The sequence below is a fragment of the Octopus sinensis genome, linkage group LG8, assembly GCF_006345805.1.
Source record: "Octopus sinensis linkage group LG8, ASM634580v1, whole genome shotgun sequence".
In the NCBI taxonomy this organism is placed as follows: domain Eukaryota; kingdom Metazoa; phylum Mollusca; class Cephalopoda; order Octopoda; family Octopodidae; genus Octopus; species Octopus sinensis.
In genome coordinates, this window is record NC_043004.1 from 89,049,196 (window position 1) to 89,070,734 (window position 21,539).

The 21,539-nt window shown below is 36.2% G+C and overlaps 1 protein-coding gene across 6 annotated transcripts in view; it reads right to left on the reverse strand.

Moving 5' to 3' along the window:
- LOC115214905 (F-BAR domain only protein 2) overlaps window positions 1-21,539 on the reverse strand; it is a 230,937-nt gene that overhangs the window by 77,974 nt on the left and 131,424 nt on the right. For all 6 annotated transcript variants that reach the window (XM_036505554.1, XM_036505555.1, XM_036505557.1 and 3 more), the window contains one exon: window positions 120-194. In XM_036505554.1, the coding sequence (XP_036361447.1) occupies window positions 120-194 (75 nt within the window). The remainder of the gene's footprint in view (window positions 1-119; window positions 195-21,539) is intronic.

The window sequence follows — 21,539 nt, forward strand, 5'->3', positions numbered from 1 at the left end:
GTAGTTTGTTTCCAATTAACAATTGAATATTTCCCTATACTTTTCATTCAACTGAGAAAATCGCACGACCCCTTTAAATCAATGCAATCTGAAATTTGTTCATAGAAAAACATACTTACCCCTCTTGTATACAATTGCTAACATTTTTTGCTAGTTTGGTGAGTAATTTGCTATAATTTTCTTCTACAGAGCAGCTGCAAAATAACAAAAAGAAATAATAATCATAATCAAAGCATTAACAGAACAAATAACCGAATAAAATAATAAAGAAAAGAAAACAGAATTTTTAATTGTTTTTCCCATGTTTTCACAAAGAAGAAAGGATGTGCACTCTTGCGAGGTCAAAGAACTATTTCACATTTTCCAACCAATTAGACTATTATGAGATGCACGAGATGTATTGGAATAGCTAATATTATAAGTAGTTTTTAACTGAAGAACAAACTGCTTAGATAAAAAAAATTCTATTATCTAGGTGACCTAATTTATACTTAAAATGAACTGGTGATAACACTGTGGCATAGGTTAAAAACATTTGGAGAACATTGCTTTTCTTAGTTAACAATAAAGAACTTCACTTTCTATGCACATGAGCAAATCGTTTGAGGTATAATTAGATGAGTGAATATTGTGGGTTTAATTAGATGAGTGAATGAAGCAGTCGATGCACAGAATTGCAATCTTTAGAAGTCTATTTGATGTTCACTACAAGTGAATTTTAGAAAATAACACCAGAAAGGGGCTGAATATTTATGAGGCAGACATTCTACACTGATATGAATATATAAATAGGTGATAAATATAAGCTACAAAAACAAAGAGAGAGCTTAAGATACCTGTAGTTGAGATAAATTAAAAATGTCCACAGCCCTGCGAGTGGATCTGGTAAATGGAAAACTTAAAATGAGCTTTCGTGTGTGTGTGTGTATGTGTTAGTATCTTTGCGCCTTGACATCATATGATAGTTGTGAGTGTCACTGTAATGCAAGTGGTGGTGTTCATTCCAAATCATGTCTGGTCATAGGGAAATATCTTACTTGGAAACAGGTGAAGGTTGGTGACAGGAAGGACCTCCAGCTGTCAAAAATCTGCCTCAGCAAATTCCATCCAACCCATGTGAACATGGAAAAGTGGACATTAAAATGATGATGACGATGACAGCGGTGGTGGTAACCACATATGTTTATTCCAGATTCCATGCAAGCTTGAAGTGATATTTCAGATTATTTTAAAGTTAATGAAAAGCTCTAGTAATACACCTAAATTTTCATTTATACCATATTGATATGGAGGTCAGTTCGGAAACTGAGTGCTACGACCCACTTTTGTGATTTGGCGTCAGGGAGACGGGTAGACCTTTTGTCCTGTCGGTTTTTGGGGAGGTTTATGTATTCGGAAGAGACCTTTGGCCCTGTTCCGGTCAAGGAAAGTTCGAGAAACCACCCCTTAAAATGCGACGCGCTGGGAGTTTGTCAGTCAGTCGGAGGCAGTCAGTCAGTTCAGTCGGGAACAGAGCGAGTTGGCAAGAGGTAGTTCTGCCTGAGACAGTGAGTTGGCAACAGGGTAGCTTGCGTGAGGGTCGATGCAGAGATGACAAGCGTGGCAAGAAAGACAGGCAGATAGGATTAAGGAGCTGGGAGAGATTACGGCGAGAAAGCATGGCTATTCGTAGTGGGAGTTTGTAAACGAAGAAACTTGCGGTATGTTTTGTTTATGATTTTGATGTGAAATGTAAAAGAAACGAGATTATGACGTAAATTGTGAACTGTGTTGAAAAAAAAGAATTGTTGAAGAGAAAAAGAATTGGTGTGTTAAAGAAAAGAGAAAGAACTGTGAATTAAGGAAAAGAGGAAGGAAAGAAATGAACATTGAAAAGAACTGTGTTGTTGAGTTGTGTTGAAAAGAAAAAGAAAGAGAAAGACTTTAATGAACATTATTTGATTTGAACTGTTGTCTCTGAACTGTATCTGCATGCTTTGATTTTGTTGATTCTGCTGCATGTATTTTCTTTGATGTATTTGATGTTGTAAGTAATGATTGTCATAAACTGTTTTTAAATGTAAGCCAATTGCCTTCCGCCGTCTCTCTGTATCTCTTCCTGCTGTTGTTGTTGTTCTCTCCGGTCGCTGGTTGTCGAGTTCGCTGCCACCTCCCCCACAGAGTCCTCTCTTTCTGCATGGCGAATTCTCTGATTGACTGGGCCGGTGCAATCGTCGTCGCTCGACTTGGTAGGGTCCCGGGTTTCTGAAGAGTTTGAGCGACGGCAGGTGGTATGTAACAATATTCACTGATGCCAATGTAAACCATCGTAAGTTGGCTTAAATCTTGTTACCATGTTCACAGATGATGTGGGTGCGTGTCCCACAGGCAGCCTTCAAACTTTTTCCATCCAAGAACTTTTTGAGCATAATATCCTATATGCTGTTATTTATGACTTTATAAGTTCCATTATAAAACGGCGAATTTACTTCTGGTAATTATTATTAAAATTTCCAAAATTTTTGATAGCTTAAAAAAAAAACCCAATTTAAATTGTATGTATTTTTGACCAGTAAAAACTGTTAGTGTTAATATTCCAGTTCTTTACATTATTCAGTCACAATGATATTTTGATATAAACTATTAAATAAGTTCAACACCCTCCATTGATAATGTGTTGTATCAGTTACATTTAGAGAAAGTGCACAACACGTGTACACCACAAGGTCTCACATGGTATAAGGTTTTCCACCAACTAGTGTTTCATATTGCAATGCTATCTGGAGGTAACAATCGGCCAATGCTAAAGAGCTCATCACCTGACCATGAGACAAACTATCCCACACCAGATATGTATCTTGCATTTCAATAGTTTTCACTGATGCTCCATAACCCTGGACAGGGGCTCATGCCAGGTGCTGTGAGCCAGAGGTAGCTCAACTGGGGACTTGTGTCAAGCAGAATAAACACACTTTGAAGTAAAGAATACTTCAGCAAGCTTCCTTTATTTTTTTAATTATTTTCCTTCACCTTCATTATATACTTCGAGTACCACTGGGTACAATGAATAGTAAAGGTTTTCTAATTACTCTGGAGCAATGTAAATCTTACACCATATAATGCAGATTGTAGTGATGATTATAAGGATGGTGTGATAATGCTAGTGATGATGATGATGATGGTGTTGATAATAGTAATGATGACACACACATACAAATTACAAAGCTGTGCCTAGGATGCTTAACCCTTTTGATACCAACCTGCCTGAAACTAGCTCTGGCTCTGAGTACAAATGTCTTTTTTTTTTAAAGTTTTGAATTAAAATCTTCCACCAAACCTTAGTCATAATTTATGTTGCTAACACTAACTTAATGATAACAAATTTATTTTACTAAATTCTTTGTTATATTTAAAATTAATTGAAAGAAAACACAGAGCATCTCAACAGAAATATGGTAGCAAAGGATTCATGCAATGAGAGGCAGATAGTTTTACTCCAAACAGAAGAGGGACCTGTGAAAGGATGAGAACATGTGGATGTGAAGAAGTATGTTTATGTTGTGTGTGGAAACTTGCATATATGCATGACCTGTGTATATATGTTAGTATGGCTGAAGGCACGTGGCTTAGTAGTTAGAGTGTTTGGCTCGTGGGCATAAGATCAGGAGTTCAGTTCCTGGTGATGCATTGTGTCCTTGAGTAAGACACTATTTCTCATCACTGTAGTCCACTCAGATGGCAAAAATGAGAGTAGTACCTGTATTTCAAAGGGCCAGCCTTGTCACATTCTGTATCATGCAGAATCCCCATGTACTACTTTAAGGGTAGGCATGTTTGTGGAGTGCTCAGCTACTTGCATGTTGATTTCACAAGCAGGCTGTTCTGTTGATCAGATTGAATAGAACCCTCATTGTCGTAACTGACAGAGTGCCAGTAGGTTACTGTAACAACATGTGGATATATGTTAGAGAAACAACATGTTAAGTGTGAGTGTGATAACACGTGTATATATGAGTGCGAGAACATGTGTATATATGAGTACAAGAACGTGTATATATATGAGTGCAAGAACGTGTATATACAAGTGTGAAAGCATGCATATATGAGTATGAGAACATGTATATATGAGTGCAAGAACGTGTATATGAGTGTGATAAAGTGTGTATATGAGCGCAAGAACATGTATATATGAATGTGAGAATATGTATATATGAGTGTGAGAACGTGCATATATTAGTGCGAGAACGTGCATATAGGCGCAGGAGTGGCTGTGTGGTAAGTAACTTGCTAACCAACCACATGGTTCCAGGTTCACTTCCACTGTGTGGCATCTTGGGCAAGTGTCTTCTGCTATAGCCCCAGGCCGACCAATGCCTTGTGAGTGGATTTGGTAGACGGAAACTGAAAGAAGCCTGTTGTATATAAGTATATATATATATAAGTGTGTGTGTGTATATGTTTGTGTGTCTGTGTTTGTCCCCCTAGCATTGCTTGACAACCAATGCTGGTGTGTTTACGTCCCCGTCACTTAGCGGTTCGGCAAAAGAGACCGATAGAATAAGTACTGGGCTTACAAAGAATAAGTCCCGGGGTCGATTTGCTCGACTAAAGGCGGTGCTCCAGCATGGCCGCAGTCAAATGACTGAAACAAGTAAAAGAGTAAAGAGTATATGAGTGCGAGAACATGCATACATGAGTGCGAGAATGTGTATATATGAGTATAATGTGTATATGAGATAATGTGTGTATATATGAGTGCGAGAACGTGTGTATATATGAGTGTGAGAACATGTGTATAAAGGTGAGTGCAACATGAGTATAAATGTTAGTTGACAATATATGCATGTATGTTAGTGTGATATCATGTATATAAGAGTGTGAGAACATGTGTATATATGAGTGCAAAAACGTGTATATACGAGTGCAAGAACGTGTATATACGAGAACATGTATATATGTGTGTGACAATAAGTGTATATGTAAATGTGAGCACATATGTACACGAAGGTGAGAACCTGCATATATGAGTGTGAGGATACATATATAGGGGTGAGTGTGATGTGCATATATATTAGTGTAATGTGTATATGTGTTAGTGTGACAACATGTATATATATATGAGAACATGTGTGTATGAACAAGTAAACACACACACACACACACACACACACACACACATTAGGTCACATTATCTAACAAAGTAGAATCTACATGAACTACATAGAGTTTCTGTCATTATGTTCTGCAATTTAATGAGAGGAAAACAAGATCATGTTGCTATACGATAAATGTCAAAAACCTTCTCATGTTCACAGCATCTTGATCCTACCTCATCCCAACATTTACCAGCTTCTCACTGTAACCTACCTACGATATCTTGTTTTAGTCTCATGGTTTATAATTAGATTGCGGGATGGCTCCTCTATCAGTTCATCTTTGTCGATAATGCTAAATTAAGGACTACAACAACAGTTACATATTGGTGAGTGATGATAACAGTGGTGGTGGTGGTGGTGGTGGTAATGATAATGACGGGGGTAGTGATAAAGGTGATGGTCAAGGTGGTTATGATGATGGTGATGATCATGATCACGATAGTAGAACTAGAATCATAGTAAGAGACAACAGTATGAATAAAGAGAATACAAATAACAAAAGCAGGAAGAGATGGTTAGAAAAGAAAACAAAAAAATTCTAACTATGTGTAGTTTGGTAGCAACAGCTGTTATGATAGGGATTTTGGTGAGCATTATCACTCCTCAGATTTCCTCGCTCCCAACATAATTGACTGCAATTGACTCCTAACTCGAAATTGCTGGCCTTGTGCCAAAATCTGAACCCAATATTTATATCAGTAGTAGTTACGAGTGGGTTAAATCATTAATATTGAAGTGAAACCTTGATGGAATAAGGAATTTGCCAACAAGTGTACTAGAGAGAAAGATATTAAATAGATAGGCAGTCGAGGAAGGTGCTGCAGAGAGAGAGAGAGAGAAGGATGGGGGAGAGCAAAAGAGTAAATGAAAACGTGTGACTGAAGCTCAGTAACAAAATAGACATTGGAAGTGTGATAATGACGGTGTGATGACGGAGGAAATAATTAAATATGTGGAATGATTGAAAGGCCAGGAAAAAGATCGTTAAAGATATCGTTCCTCTTGATATATTGAGGCAGTCGAAGTAGCAATACTGGCTGGTTGTAAACATGATGAGTTCTGAGAAGAAGTGAAGATAGAGGATGGTTGTAAACAGAATGGATGCTAAGAAGATTAAGTTTAATTGGTCGGGTAAGTAACTGCAGTTAGCTCTGATAAAGCAGACAGTCTAAATAGATGTGGTAGATGATGATCTAGAGGAAGACTATAAATTCCAAGTGAATATTGGAAAAGGTGGGAAAGAATATAATCCAAAAAATGAAGAAAGTTAATGTAATTAAGATATTATGTCTTGAATGATGTCACAAAAACAGATATTTCAAACATTTAAAATTCTTTAAAAATAGGCATTAATTATAAACTTGTTCAAAGTTAAATGAGACACTCCTATGATGAAGGGTTGTGATGTTCATCTATTTTAAAATATAAATTGTAGGCACAGTCTTGGCAAGTGTCTATGAACTTTGCCTTGCAATTATGTGAGTTCGGGTTCAATCTCACGGTATAGCGGTATAGTCGTCAACTATAACCTCTCTTTGATAAATGCCCTGTGATAAAAACCTGGCAGATGTAAACTGGACAGAAATCTATTGTCTGTGTGTGTATGCATATGTTTGTGTTTGTCACTGTATATACTCACACTAATGTGAAGACATGGCTTAGTGGTAAGGGTATTCAGCTCATAATTTTAAGGTCATGAGTTCAATACCTGGTGGCAGCGAGTTCTGTCCTTGAGCAAGACACTTTATTTCACATTGCTCCATTACACTCAACTGGCAAAAATGAGTTGTACTTGTAATTCAAAGGGGCACTTTTGTCACATTCTGTGTCATGCTGAATCTCCCTGAGAACTACAATAAGGGTTTCACAAGTCTGTGTATTGCTCAGCCACTTGTACATTAACTTCACAAGCAGGCTGTACCTTTGATTAGATCACCTGGAAAACCTCATTACCGTAGCTGACAGAGTGTCAGTTGTTACTCACTGATGCTATTTGGGGATTGATGACATTTATTTAAGTTCTGCAGTTCAGCAATTCAAAGTGTAAAGACCAGCGGAATAAAGTATCTCAATAGAGAAACAAGGGCACCCAACCATAAAATGCTGCCCCAAGAAGTCAGAGCTAAACCCATGCAAGCATGAGAAAGGTAAACATGATGATGGTGGTGATGGTGGCTGTAATTCTTTTACTTGTTTCAGCCATTTGACTGCAGCCATGCTGTAGCTCCACCTTTAGTCGAACTAATCAACCCCAGGACTTATTCTTTGTAAGCCTAGTACTTATTCTATCAGTTTCTTTCACTGAACCGATAAGTTACAGAGACGTAAACATACCAACATTGGTTGTCAAGCAATGGTGGGGTGGGACAGAGACACACAAACATATATATATATATACACACACACACACACACACAATAGGCTTCTTTCAGTTTCTGTCTACCAAATCTACTCAAGGCTTTGGTCAGCCCAAGGCTACAATAGAAGACACTTGCCCTAGTTGCCATGCAGTGGGATTGAACCTGGAAGCACATGGTTGGGGGGAGGCAGTTTTTTATCACACAGTCACGCCTGCGCCTATGATGATGATGATGTCAATATGCGGTTTGGAGAGACAGTAGAAAATTCTCACTTGCAATGTTATATTCTAGACAAAAAAAAAATTATTTTAATCTCTGAAGCCTAAATCTATTTAGAAGGCTTCCATGGGAAATAACATACATCATTGCCAAGATTGTAACACAATTAGATCGAAAGACTTAGAATTTGGTAAAGTGACTGCCAATAATGGGATGTGATAGGTATGACTGTGTAGTTGAGAAGTTTACTCCCCAGCCACATAGTTTTGGGTTCAGTTCCACTGCATAACACCTTGGACAAGTATCTTCTACTAAAGGCCAGGGTTGGTTAAAAGCTGGTGAGTTGATTTAGTAGACAGAAATTGCAAGGTGTGTGTGTGTCATTGCCTTGACATATAGTAGTTGTAAATAAGTGACATTGTCATACACACTGATTTATTTATCTCTAGTATTTTGCAAAAGCATGTCTGGTCATGGGAAAATATTATCTTGCTTGGAAAACAGATGAAGGTTAGTGACAGGAAGGGCATACAGAAAATGACAAATAGAAAAATCTGCCTCCACGAACTCCATCCAACCTATGCAAGCATAGGAAAGTGGATGTTAGAATGATGACGTCAATACAACTAGGTATTTTAGTTTAATTTCTAATAAAAACATCTAACTTTGCTGCATTCAAACCAGCCTAATTAGGCCACTCTAAAAGATAGTGCCATTTGTTCAAATTGGTCTATCCACAGACAAGATAACTCATCAGCCTCACCAAATTACACAGGAAGTTAGAATTTTATTAGTTTTATCATCTTTTTTTAAATAAATACATTAACATGTCTATTACCTTTAATATAAAAATGTTAAAAAAAAACCTGAAAAGAAATATAAATTTCACTTTAAATCAGAGAAATTTAATTCTGGCACCAAACCTCAATTTTATAGGAGGTGAGAGGGGGTGAGGAAACCTGAGTTTCTATGATATTCAAGAGTATTAGTGACATGTATGAAACGAAATGGTTTCATGGGAAGAATCAAAATTAAGCTATGGATTTGGCTTGTCCTGAATTCACATCTACTAAAGTGTCACTAGTTCCATTTAGAAAAATATAATTGAGCCAACTAGAGAGCCTCTATGACTTCACTTAACCTGCTAAAAGTAGCAGCCAAAACTTCCATGAAATCATACTCTATCTTAAAGAAAAAGGGTGACTTGGATAATATAGTCCTATACATACATCTGAAAATAAAATGAGATGATCATAGATGGAATGCATTTGATCAAAAGTCAGCTTGATCAGGCCTGACCTGGGCTTAAACAAGAAGAATATTACAATTGAAAAAGAAACTGTCTTTTATGCCTTGTTATATGATTGGGTCTGAGTACTAAGAAAAATAAAAAGATATCCTATAAATGTATGTTCTTTACACTTTATTTTTCAACAACATAAACTAAAACAAGATAGTTGTTTGCCTAACAACTCAATACAATTTAGGATTCATATTCTTTTATTTGTTTGTCATTAGACTGCGGCTATGCTAGAGCACTGCCTTTAGTTGAACAAATCAACCCCAGGACTTATTCTTTATAAGCCTAGTACTTATTCTATCAGTCTCTTTTTGCTGACCACTAAGTTACAGGGATGTAAACACACCAACATCAATTGTCAAGTGATGGTGGAGGGACAAACAGAGATGCATATATATATATATATATATATATATATATATATATATATGAGACAGGCTTCTTTCAGTTTCTATTTACCAAATCTACTCACAAGGCGTTGGTCAGCTTGAGGTTATAGTAGAAGACACTTGCCCAAGGTTCCATACAGTGGGACTGAACTCAGAACCACATAGTTAGGAAGCAAGCTACTTACCACACAACCACTTCTAAACATTCTAACACAACTTTGCCACCATACTATTTTCTACTATTCAGAAATATAGAGAAAATGAATAGAAAAAAAAAATGCTTTTTATGATATTTCAGTCTATAATATTTTTGCCAATTTATTTAAATCTGTTAACTCATTTGATAAATTTGTCTCTGTTACCAACACATATATATATATATATAATGTCATGTATATGTATACATAATCTACATATGTATAATATATGTGTGTATGTATATGTATGTGCATATGAACATACATATACAGTGATACATAGTGGTTAATGATATCTTACCAGTATGAAGCCAATATACATGAATGACGCTTACAAGCTTAAAATCTTTCCTCTCTCTCTATGGTGCCCATATATGCAGTAAACCAATTGTGATTTTCTATCTATTAAATGGGTAGTCTTTATTGATCTAAAACCTACGAGACAAAAAAAAAGCTAACAAAATGTAAACTGTTACCATTATATCTTCATGAATATCTTTGACAAGAACAAAATTTTATGTAAAGAGTTTTGTGTAGAACATAGTATTTTCTTAATGGTTTCAAATATTGGACTGTGGCCAGGGTGGGGCATAGCATTTAAGGGTTTTTGTCAACACCCACACCCAGGATTTTGTCTGGTACTTGTTTTATCATTTTTTTTTGTTTATCATAAATTTTATTGAGTTATGTTACAAGAAAGGTAACTTTATTTTATAGACAAAATACAACATAGTTTACACTGGTATATACAAACACACACATATACAAATATCATCATCATCATCATTTTTGTTGTTTAAAGTCTGCCTTCCATGCTGACATGGATTGGAGAGTTTGACAGAAGCTGGCCAGGCAGAAACTACACCAGACTTCTGTGTCTATTTTGGCAGTTTTTACAGCTAGATGCCCTTCCTAACACCAACTATCACACAGAGTGGACTGAGTGCTTTTTATGTGGCACCAGCATAGGTGAGGATCATAATCATCATTTAACGTCTGCCTTCTAATATATTTATATATATATATATACACACACACATATGTGTAACATGATGATATATGAGAGAAATAGAAGTGTGGTAAGTTTTCATTTTTCAATAAACTCTAGGTGGCAAATTGGCAGAACCATTACAGTACAGCATTGGGTAGAATGTCTCATAATATTTGTTCTGGTCCTCTGTGCCCCATGTTCAAATCCCACCAATGTGAATTTTGCTTTTCACCCTTTCAAAACCAATAATAGAAAAAAATTAATCTAGGGCAGTCGATTGGCAGAATAGTTGAAGGTTCAACCGAAATGCCTTGCAGTATTTTTTCTAACTCTTTTGCATTCTGACAGCAATGTGCCTATGACAACATTGATGCCAAACTGTATCAGCCCAATTTAGCAGTTTTCATCTTGGATAAAGATCAGTATCATGGAGAGGAGAAACTTGCATGTAAGGGTAACAGCCAGTTTTCCTCAAAAATTCTTGCTCAGGCCTATGCATTAATGTGCAAATGCATCAGTCATCATAACCAATGGAGGCTCCATATAAATCTTGTGTCACTCTACTTCAACATAATGAATATTTTCATTTTACCGTACACACACAAATATAGTTATTTATTCACTGTGTCATATGTGTGTATATACATATGTAAGACTATGTGCATGTGTATATACATATATATATATAACAGGAAGGTTTACGAAAATAAACTAAAGACGAAGGCAGGTGGAGTACAAACAAATAATGTATTAGTATGGCGCCCAGGAATAGAAATAAAACAAGTCTTTTACGTTTCGAGCCTACGCTCTTCGACAGAAAGATACACAGAAAAGAAACAAGGAGAGAAAAAAATTGTGTGTAGGGGCTAACGATCCAACATGGCGTTGGATCGTGAAAAAGCACCCACTACACTCACGGAGTGGTTGGTGTTAGGAAGGGCATCCAGCTGTAGAAACACTGCCAGATCAGACTGGAGCCTGGTGCAGCCTTCTGGCTTCCCAGATCCCCGGTTGAACCATCCAACCCATGCTAGCATGGAGAACGGACGTTAAACGATGATGATGATGATGATGCTCTCTTTTATTTTTAATAATTTGAAGTCTTTCTGTAAGGAAGGAGCTGATTTCTAACAAAAACACAAAGCACTGTCATTGCAATACAGACAACAAAAACACATTCATGGACACACTGGTGGTGCTCAAGCATGGCCACAGCCTTAGGGCAGAAACATATAAAAGAATAAATATGTACATACGTATGTATGTACAAGTAAACTTCTTAAGCCACACAGCCAAGCCCAATATTCCATAAGAAAATAATTGGTCGGCTCAACCACTAATTTTGATCAGACAACTACAGTAGTTATGAGACTGTGGATGGATGAAGAGGTTGACTTTAATACTTCTACATTAAATAAATAAAAAAAAAGAAACAAATCTCTCATCCAGGAAATGAAGTTTACAAATTTATAATCTTTATTACTATCATCAAGCACACTTTTATGTCCAGTTTCTTCCTTACAATCATCAATAGGTGGAGAGATTTGCAATGCTGCCCTCTTAAACTCTCTGTATCTTGGAACATTTCTTCTTCAATAAAACTTAGCATCTATTGATCAAATCTACTTAACACCAAGTTTCTTTCTAGCAGCCAAACAACTACACTTTTTCATCTAACTTTTATCTATTCCCATCACATGTCCATCTCATTATAACATTTCAACCAATGCCGTTAAAGACACAGTCAAATCTCATTACACGTCAAGAGTGTTCTACATATAAAAGCTAGTTTAACCTTGGGTCAGCCCTGGTCAAATAAGACCAATGATCAGAGATGTTCTAGCCATGACCATCACTTAACGTGCATGCTCTACACTGGCATGGGTTGGACAGTTCAACAGTATCTGATTAGCCTGAGAACTCTGTGTGTGTGTGTGTGTGTGTATGCGCACAAACACATCAAAAATAAATAGACCCCACAAAATTTGAAAGATTTCAATAAACAAAATAAAGTCATCTGAAATACAAGATTAAGTATTTCAGTGCATCTGATACACTGAAATACTTAATCTTGTATTTGATAGACATACCTTGCATTCTATCTAATGATTTAATTGGTTTGGGTATCATACTAATGAGCAGTGTCCACACAGATAACACACTATAATGAGAGGAGTCTATTTACTTTTGAGATTGTGTGTGTGTGTGTACACACACACATACAGAGAGAAAGAAGAAATAGAAATTCTTGAGTACAGTAGTGTATATTTGAAAAAGATAATTATTTTCCACTTTAATGATTAGATAAACTTGTAAACATCTAATCATTAAAGTGGAAAATAATTATCAGAAAAGTCATTTTTATTCATTTCCTCATATATATATATATATATATATATACATATATATATATATATTCAATGATATTTAGAAAATAAAACAAATAGGTGCAGATATGACTGGGGTGTTTAAAAAATGTACTTCACAAGTATGAGAAGCCTGTCATATGTTTGTGCACATATGTGTGTGTATTTATGTTTAAATCATTCAAACAAAAGAAAAAAAAGTGTTATATCTCTTTGCATCCTGTAATCTAGCAGCTTGACAAATGGAAATCAATAGAATTACTAGACTGAAATATATATACTAGATTCAATAATGATCACAAAACTCTCAAATGGAGTACCCCAGCATGGCCACAGTCAAATGACTGTAAATGAGTAACAATAAATATTTTCTTATTTTTTGCATTTTTGAGTGAAAGCCAAACAGCCAGACATTTCATCATCAAAAGCACCTGTCAATATATGATCCGTATCATTGATTTCAAAAGATGAGAGAATAGAGAATGCAGCATTCATAACTTTCCAAAGGGAAGTATCAGAGCAAGTGAAATAGCTACAAGGAATCAAAGCCAGAGTTACAGACTTGGTTCACTAAGAGCAAACCAATGCCACTTACGAGGCTTAATATTAATAAACAGATGTTTTATTACCGACTAGCTTTAGCCAATTTGTAATCATATTTCTGTGGAAATAAATTGTTCATCTTTCAGTTAATCTTAAAAATAATGAAGCATTTCGGAAAATAGCATTGTCATTATTAACCCTTTATCATTTAACCTGGCCTTATCCAACCCAAATGTTCTACCTGTTTTATGTTAAAACTGACCAGATCCACGCTATGACACCTACTCTGCAATGTCATTCTAAAAATTTACAAACACACCATTGAAATCTTCAAGCTAGAAAATAATGTGTGATTAATTCAAAACAAATGTGAATAAACAATACTTTTTGGAAAATAAATCAATTTGAAATTTTGATGGAAGGTTTTAAATTAAATCAGTTAACCCTAAGTTTGTATCATAGAACCAGGGTCAGTTTCAAGTGGATTGGTAGCAAAAGGGTTAACCATTCCATTACTGTATTTATTTTGAGATGTTCTGTGTTTCTTTCAATCAATTTTAAATATAGCAAAGAATTTAGTGAAATAACTTAGTTATCATTAAGCTAGTGTTAGGAGCATAAATTGTGACTAAGGTTTGTTGGAAGATTTTAATTCAAAACTTATGAAAACAAGATATTTGTACTACAGAGCCAGAGCCAGTTTCGGCCAGGTTGGTAACAAAAGGGTTAAAGGACTTAAAATTGTTGACACACAACTTGGCTAAAAAAAATATGTAACTGAACTGCAGAAATTTATCTAAACGCAGACTCCTCTCAGTTTGAAAGTTTATAATTAGGAATCTTGAACGACAGGAGTTGCAGGTGGCAAACTTTTAAAATCATCCACACATAATAATTCAAGCTGTTCTAAATGTGTGAACTAACTGGGCTATTTTTAAAAACATCTAATTTTTTCTTTGAGTTGTAAGGCAAGTATGTGTCAAATTTAGATTGATGTTATTGACCTAGTGTGACTTCATTACACAAAAGAACACGGTAACCATGTTTGGCTACCAGTCAAAAGTCACTACAGTAACTGTTTGTACGTTTTGTTTTATATATATATGTGTATATGTGTATATATGTGTAACCTACTTTTAGTCAGACAGTAAAGAAGTAAAACACATTACCAATGCCTTGTGAGTGGATTTGGTAGACGGAAACTGAAAGAAGCCTGTCGTATATATGTATATATATATATATATATAATTTTAATCCAAACGGGAAAACAGAAAAAACAACAACACATGGAACAATTACAGTATTATTATTAACAGGCGCTCAGGAAAGATGGAAGCATGAAGGTATGACGTTTCGAGCGGAGCTCTTCGTCGGAAACATAAAGATGGAAGAGAGAAGAAAGAAAGATCCCGAGGCGGGCAAACAGAGGGAGAAAAAAAAAAACGACTGGTGTTTACGAAGTACACATGGTGAAAGGCGGAAGTTTACGATAACAAGAGAAAAGTAAGTTTTTAAAGCCAAAAGAGTGGAGACAGGGTAGGTATATATATATATATATATATATATATATATATATATATATATGTGTGTGTTTGTGTGTCTGTGTTTGTCCCCCTAGCATTGCTTGACAACCGATGCTGGTGTGTTTACGTCCCCGTCACTTAGTGGTTCGGCAAAAGAGACCGATAGAATAAGTACTGGGCTTACAAAGAATAAGTCCCGGGGTCGATTTGCTCGACTAAAGGCGGTGCTCCAGCATGGCCGCAGTCAAATGACTGAAACAAACAAAACAAAACAAATATATATATATATATATATATATTCCAAGCTTATATGATTCTATCTAATGTTCTATAAGGTTTCAGGCATACAAGTGTTATGTAGACACAAGCACAAAAATTTCCCAAATAAGCCAGATTCTAAGCAGAGAAGTTTAATTCAATGCATTTATTATCAATGCTTGACTGAATTAGGTTTACTTTCTCAAGCTAATACAGATAAACATTAATGTATTTAATATATTGAACTTTTTGCAAAAATGATTAACTTTCAGTTTGAAAATTAATCATCATCATCATTTAACGTCCGCTTTCCATGCTAGCATGGGTTGGACGGTTCAACTGGGGTCTGGGGAGCCCGAAAGCTGCACCAGTCCAGTCAGATCTGGCAGTGTTTCTACAGCTGGATGCCCTTCCTAACGCCAACCACTCCGAGAGTGTAGTGGGTGATTTTATGTGCCACCGACACAGGTGCCAGACGAGGCTGGCAAACGGCCACGCTCGGATGGTGTTTTTTATGTGCCACCGACACAGGTGCCAGACGAGGCTGGCAGACGGCCACGCTCGGATGGTGTTTTTTATGTGCCACCGACACAGGTGCCAGATGAGGCTGGCAAACGGCCACGATCGGATGGTGTTTGTTACGTGCCCACAGCACGGAGGCCAGTCGATGCGGTACTGGCTACGGCCACGTTCGGATGGTTTTCTTGTGTGCCATGTGCCACCGGCACTGGTACCACAAAGATACAAATTCCATTGATGTTCATCTATTTTGATTTGTTTTGATTTTCACTTGCCTCAACAGGTCTTCACAAGTGTCACAAGAAGGAAGGTATGCACAGGTGGACTGACTACGTCCCAGGTAGGGGCATGAAGATAAAATTTACTTAATGTAACATTTTTCAACATATAATCTGAGTAATTATTTCTGACAAAGGCACAAGGCCACAAATTTGAGTGGAGAGGTTTTGTTGATTAAACTGACTGCAGTATTTAGCTTTTATTTCATCAATCTCAGAAGGATAAAAGGCAAAGTTAACCTTGGTAAGATTTGAACACAGAATGTAAAAGGTGGAAACAAATACCAATACCACAAGACATTTTGGCACATGCTTTAACGTTTCTACCTTCTAATAATATGCTTAAAAGCTCCAGCAAGAGAATCAGCTCTAATCAACAACAACTAATGTTTATGTCTACTGATCTGGCAAAATGCAAATGGAATATATCATGAAGTGAGTAATACATTTTAGATCCTTAAAATTGAAAGTTCATATTTAACATCTGGCAAATAAACATTTGAGATCTTCATCTCAATTACGAGGATTTTATTTCTTGTGCATCTTAGGTCTCTTTTACCCTTGTCAACATGGGCGGGATGAACTTTACAAATTCAGACCTTTGCTTACTATTGGAGCTGCTATTTTTAAAGCAGCATATACTTTATATCAATCACACCTTCAAGTTAAAGAGAGTGTAACCTACTTTTAGTCAGACAGTAAAGAAGTAAAACACAATAGCAGTATCAAGACTTGAACACATTACTAAGCCTGTAAGTAGTCTACTTTCCTAACTTTACATATATACCCTATAGTCACTACATATCCATTGATGATGATGATGAAGATGATGATGATGATGACAAATGTTTGTAATATAGACACTAAACCAGAAATTTGGGTGGATAGCCAATTAAATCAACCCAGTATTCAACTGGTACTTTGATTTGAACTCAGACAGTAAAGAACCAAAACAAATACTGCAAGACATTTTGTCCAATGCTTCACTGCCCTAATAATAACACTAATTCCTAAGTGGTTACAAGGCCAAAAATCTAGAGGGTTAGGGAAGCTGATAGTTGATTAAATAAACCCAAGTTTTTGACTGGTACTTTATGTTCTTGACCTCAGAGGGATGAGAGACAAAGTAACCTCAACATGATTGTAACTCAGAACATATAGAACTGTTGGATGATTTGGGTATTTGTTTATCCATGTCATTTTGGCTTTTGCTCGTTTTGGCACTGCCAAACCATTCAGCTGAGAGGTCAGTTTGATAGATTGTCTTGAACCATCCTTCTTCCACTTTATTGATCTTCCATGTTTTGGATGCTTTCCAGTCATCTTGTCGTTTCCCTCATTTGAGAGATTAGAAGGTGTCAATGCTATTTTTGTGCTTTCAGATGTTTCCTCTTGCTTTTGTTATTGATAGGAAGACTTCTTTATGATATACTCTTCTATAGACCTGTAGTAGCTGTTGTTGTTGACACTGATACAGCTACTTGAAATTACAGTGACTGCTGCTACTGTTGTGATTGCAGCAATTACTACCATAGCAACAGTAGAAAATACTAATCAGCTGCCACCATCTACATGAAACAGAAAACTGTGAGGTAGCCCTATTTTCCAACATATGTAATATTTGGGTATTTTACCCTCAATTACCACCAGCACTGCTCACACTCTTCAAAATAAAAATAACACTGTTTAACACAACTTTTGTCTTTGCGTAGCAACTGTCATTTCCCATTTGCTTACTCCTGCAAAGTATGAAAAATGGTTAATATTCCCTTCAAACTTTGCTTTTGTTATATTTATTCAAACCCCAAAGAGTCCCTCTTAACACATAGCTATGATTCTCCCCAACTACCCCTGCTCATGATCAGAGATGCACAAATTGCCAGCCACTAAAGGACATGCTCAAGTGGTTAAAGTCAAGCAACCAACAAGCAAATCTGTGGTATTGAGCAGAATATTTGCTATGATGATATTTTTGCTTCAGCAACTCAGCACTGAATGTGTCTGAAATGTAACATAAAATAGGTCAGTTTCAAAACATCGGTCTCCAGGTCACAAGAGCAAAGTTTGAATGGAAATAAGAAATAACACTTACTGACCCAAAGACAAAAGGAAAAAAATATAAAATTTTGTTACACAGTATAATTAAGGAAGCTAAAATTAGCACAAGGAACTCCAGTGAAGTTCCTATTTAGTTTTGTTGAAGGTTGAGAAGATATGAATTCTATCATTTCCTCATTGTTTCATCACTGTTATCACTCTGATCTGGTTCCTGTGAGTGACACATTAGTGACTCTGACCTTGGTTATCTGATGTCCATATGTCCCAATCATAATGAAATTCTAGGGCTTGCATATAGCTGTGGTCAGGGTCTGGGATTCCTACTCACAGTTGCAGAGGGTTGCTACTGTCCATGTGTTGCTTCCCTCTGGATACATAAACTACTGCTGGAATTGGGGAACTGGAACTTCCAGTCTCTTGGATTTGTGCAATTCAATAATGTGTGTCAGTTTCTCAACAAAATTTATAAAAGGAAAAGAAAGTAAACAAATCCCTTAGAGAGACACAAAATCTTGTGGTGGTCATGGAAAATGTCAATAATAATGATAATATTAATGGTTTCAAATTTGGCACAAGACCAGCAATTTCAGAGGTAGTGGTAAGCCAATTACATTGACCCCTGTACTCTACAGGTAGCATTTATTTTATCAATCCTGAAAGTATGAAAGGTAAAGTTGACTTTGGCAGAAATTGAACTCAGGATGTAAAGACAGACAAAATGCTGCTAAGCATTTCGCTTGGCGTGCTAGCAGTTCAGCCAGCTCACTGCTATAATAATAATAATAATCCTTTCTATTAGAGGCACAAGGCCTGAAATTTGGGGGGATGGGCTACTCAATTACATCACCCCATTGTGGAACTGATACTTATGAACCCCAAAAGGATGAAAGACAGAATGAAACACAGTGGAATTTCAACTCAAAATGTAGAGATGGACAAAATACTGCTAAGCATTGTGTCCAATGATTCTGCCAGCATAATACTAGTACCACTAAGACGAAGAATTTCTTACATTGGCACAAGGCCAGAAATTTTGTGAAGAAAGAAACAGTCAATATATCAATTCCACTGCTTGACAGATACTGGTTTTATTGACCCCAAGAGGATGAAAGGCAAATCTGACCTCAGCAGGATTTGAAATCATACTGCAAAAAGCCAGAACAAATACCACAAGGCCTTTGTTCAATGCCCTAATTATTCTGCCAGACTAATGTGTTAATAATTCTTTATCATTACATAACATATGTTTGAATATATATATATATACATTAAAACACATACAAAGGTGTTGTAAAATATGTGGTAATAAATAACTAAAAAAAGTGAGAAGGACAGGGGTACTATAAAATATACCAAGGCAGGTTTCCAGCTTTTTTAGATTGTCTAAGCAAAAAAGCCTTCATGTAGCTATTTCTGAAACACTGCACCACCAATTTCATAGCTTTTATTGCTGCAGCGAACAACAAAGCATAGCTCAAGAATGGCTATATGATCTTTGACTCTTATAACTTGTATGTCTATACAGATCTCATCCAACTACATATTTTTATTTAATTCAGTACCGTTGCTGAAATAACAAAAGGCAATGGTTCAATGTCATTGCCATTCATTGAGATCTTTGTATTTAATCAACTCATCTATGGCAGTGCTAGCAGGTGAGCAGTATGTGGCACCCCAACTTGACCTGCTGCCTCACTACATCCTTAATCTTGAAGATAACATACATGCACGTCCACACACATACACACACACGCTGTGCAACAATGACAAAAACTACAACTTTCCATACAAGATCTTCGGTCTCCTACCACTAGGGGTTTTAGGTTGTTTTGTTTTGGGGTTTTTTTTTTAGAAAAACATGGCAACTTGTTACTCTCATTTTTATGCCTTACTATATGTATCCCTCAAGCAAGTAGGTACTACCCTTTGTAACACATCTTTCCAATACAGGTTTTTGTTGAAGCCAACCTATGTACAGAGATTCTTTGTAGTTCACAGCATTAGAAAACACATTATATGGTAATTAACAACTTCATTATTTTTTTATCACTTGTCAAAGTATGAATGTTTGCTATGTGGGTTCGTTTGATATTGCTAGCTTGATCTTTTTTTAATCTGTCTTTTGACAATTAATTGCATCCATATTATTTTTTCATTGGTTTTCATCTGAAGGGTGTATGTTTACATTAGCATTACCACTGCTGCTGTGACAAGCACCTCTTCCCACTCCTCTATCATAAAAAGCCATCTCAAATCTCTAGTAAACAGTATTTACAAAATATGGAATATAAAAATACTCAGAGACAAACTGTATTTTTTGTTTTCACCCCAAAATAAACAGGGTGGACATAGAACTATTCCAACATATTCTTACTGGTATAATATTTCAAAAGAAATGGGTTTTTTCATTACATATAAATACGGTAAATCTAAAGACATTTGAAGCAAAGCAGATACATCCACGCTTGCCAAACCACAAATGTAATAATAATAATAGTAATTTTTTTAATAAGCTAAAAAATTTTTCTTCTGTCAGGAGCTGCAATCAACAGATAGCAAGATAGCATCAGCAATTTGAAAAATTAATGGAAATATGGTTTCCTTGGCTCAATCAGAAAATCAGCTGCTACCACCACTACTATCAGCTTTGTGTGTGTGCATGACATTTCAGCTCAAAAAATAATTATCTTTGTTAGATAGGGTGGGGTGGAAGGGGGGGGATAGAATGAAATGGAAATGTTCTCAGTTTCACAGTATGTGAAACTATTCCAAATGGGAAGTGAAATCAAGACAAAGATTACATTTCTTGAGAATTTGTGATGTTATACATTTATTATGATATTAACGACTTTCTTTTTCTTTTTAAACCAAGAATCTGGCTTTATCAGCTTTATCTTTGTGCTTTTTCAATAAGTCACCACACTTAGTTGAGGGGCCGTGTCTTCTGAGTTACATGGTGACCTCACTGGTGCTGGTGCCACATAAAACACCCCCAGTACATTGTGTAAAGTGGTTGACATTAGGATGGGCATCTAACCATAGCAGATGCTGACACTTGGCACAGTCCCCTGGCTAGTCAGCTCCAGCCAAACTCTCCAACACATGCAAACATGGAACACAGGCATTAAATGATGATGACGATGATCTCAAAGCAGTAATAAAATGTAAGGAAAGTAAAATTGAATGCCTTGCCCAAGAATGCAATAGAAAATCTGCAGCCAAATACAACTTCCTCATGTACCAACTGGAAGTCCCATACATTACCCACACCACTGCTGCTACTCTTAATATTAACGATTTCTTACAGAAGTATGAAAATTTAACATTACAAAAGGAAAATAGACAACTGTAATTAGAAAAGTGAAATGATGCCAACTAGATATAATAATCAATTTAAAGCATC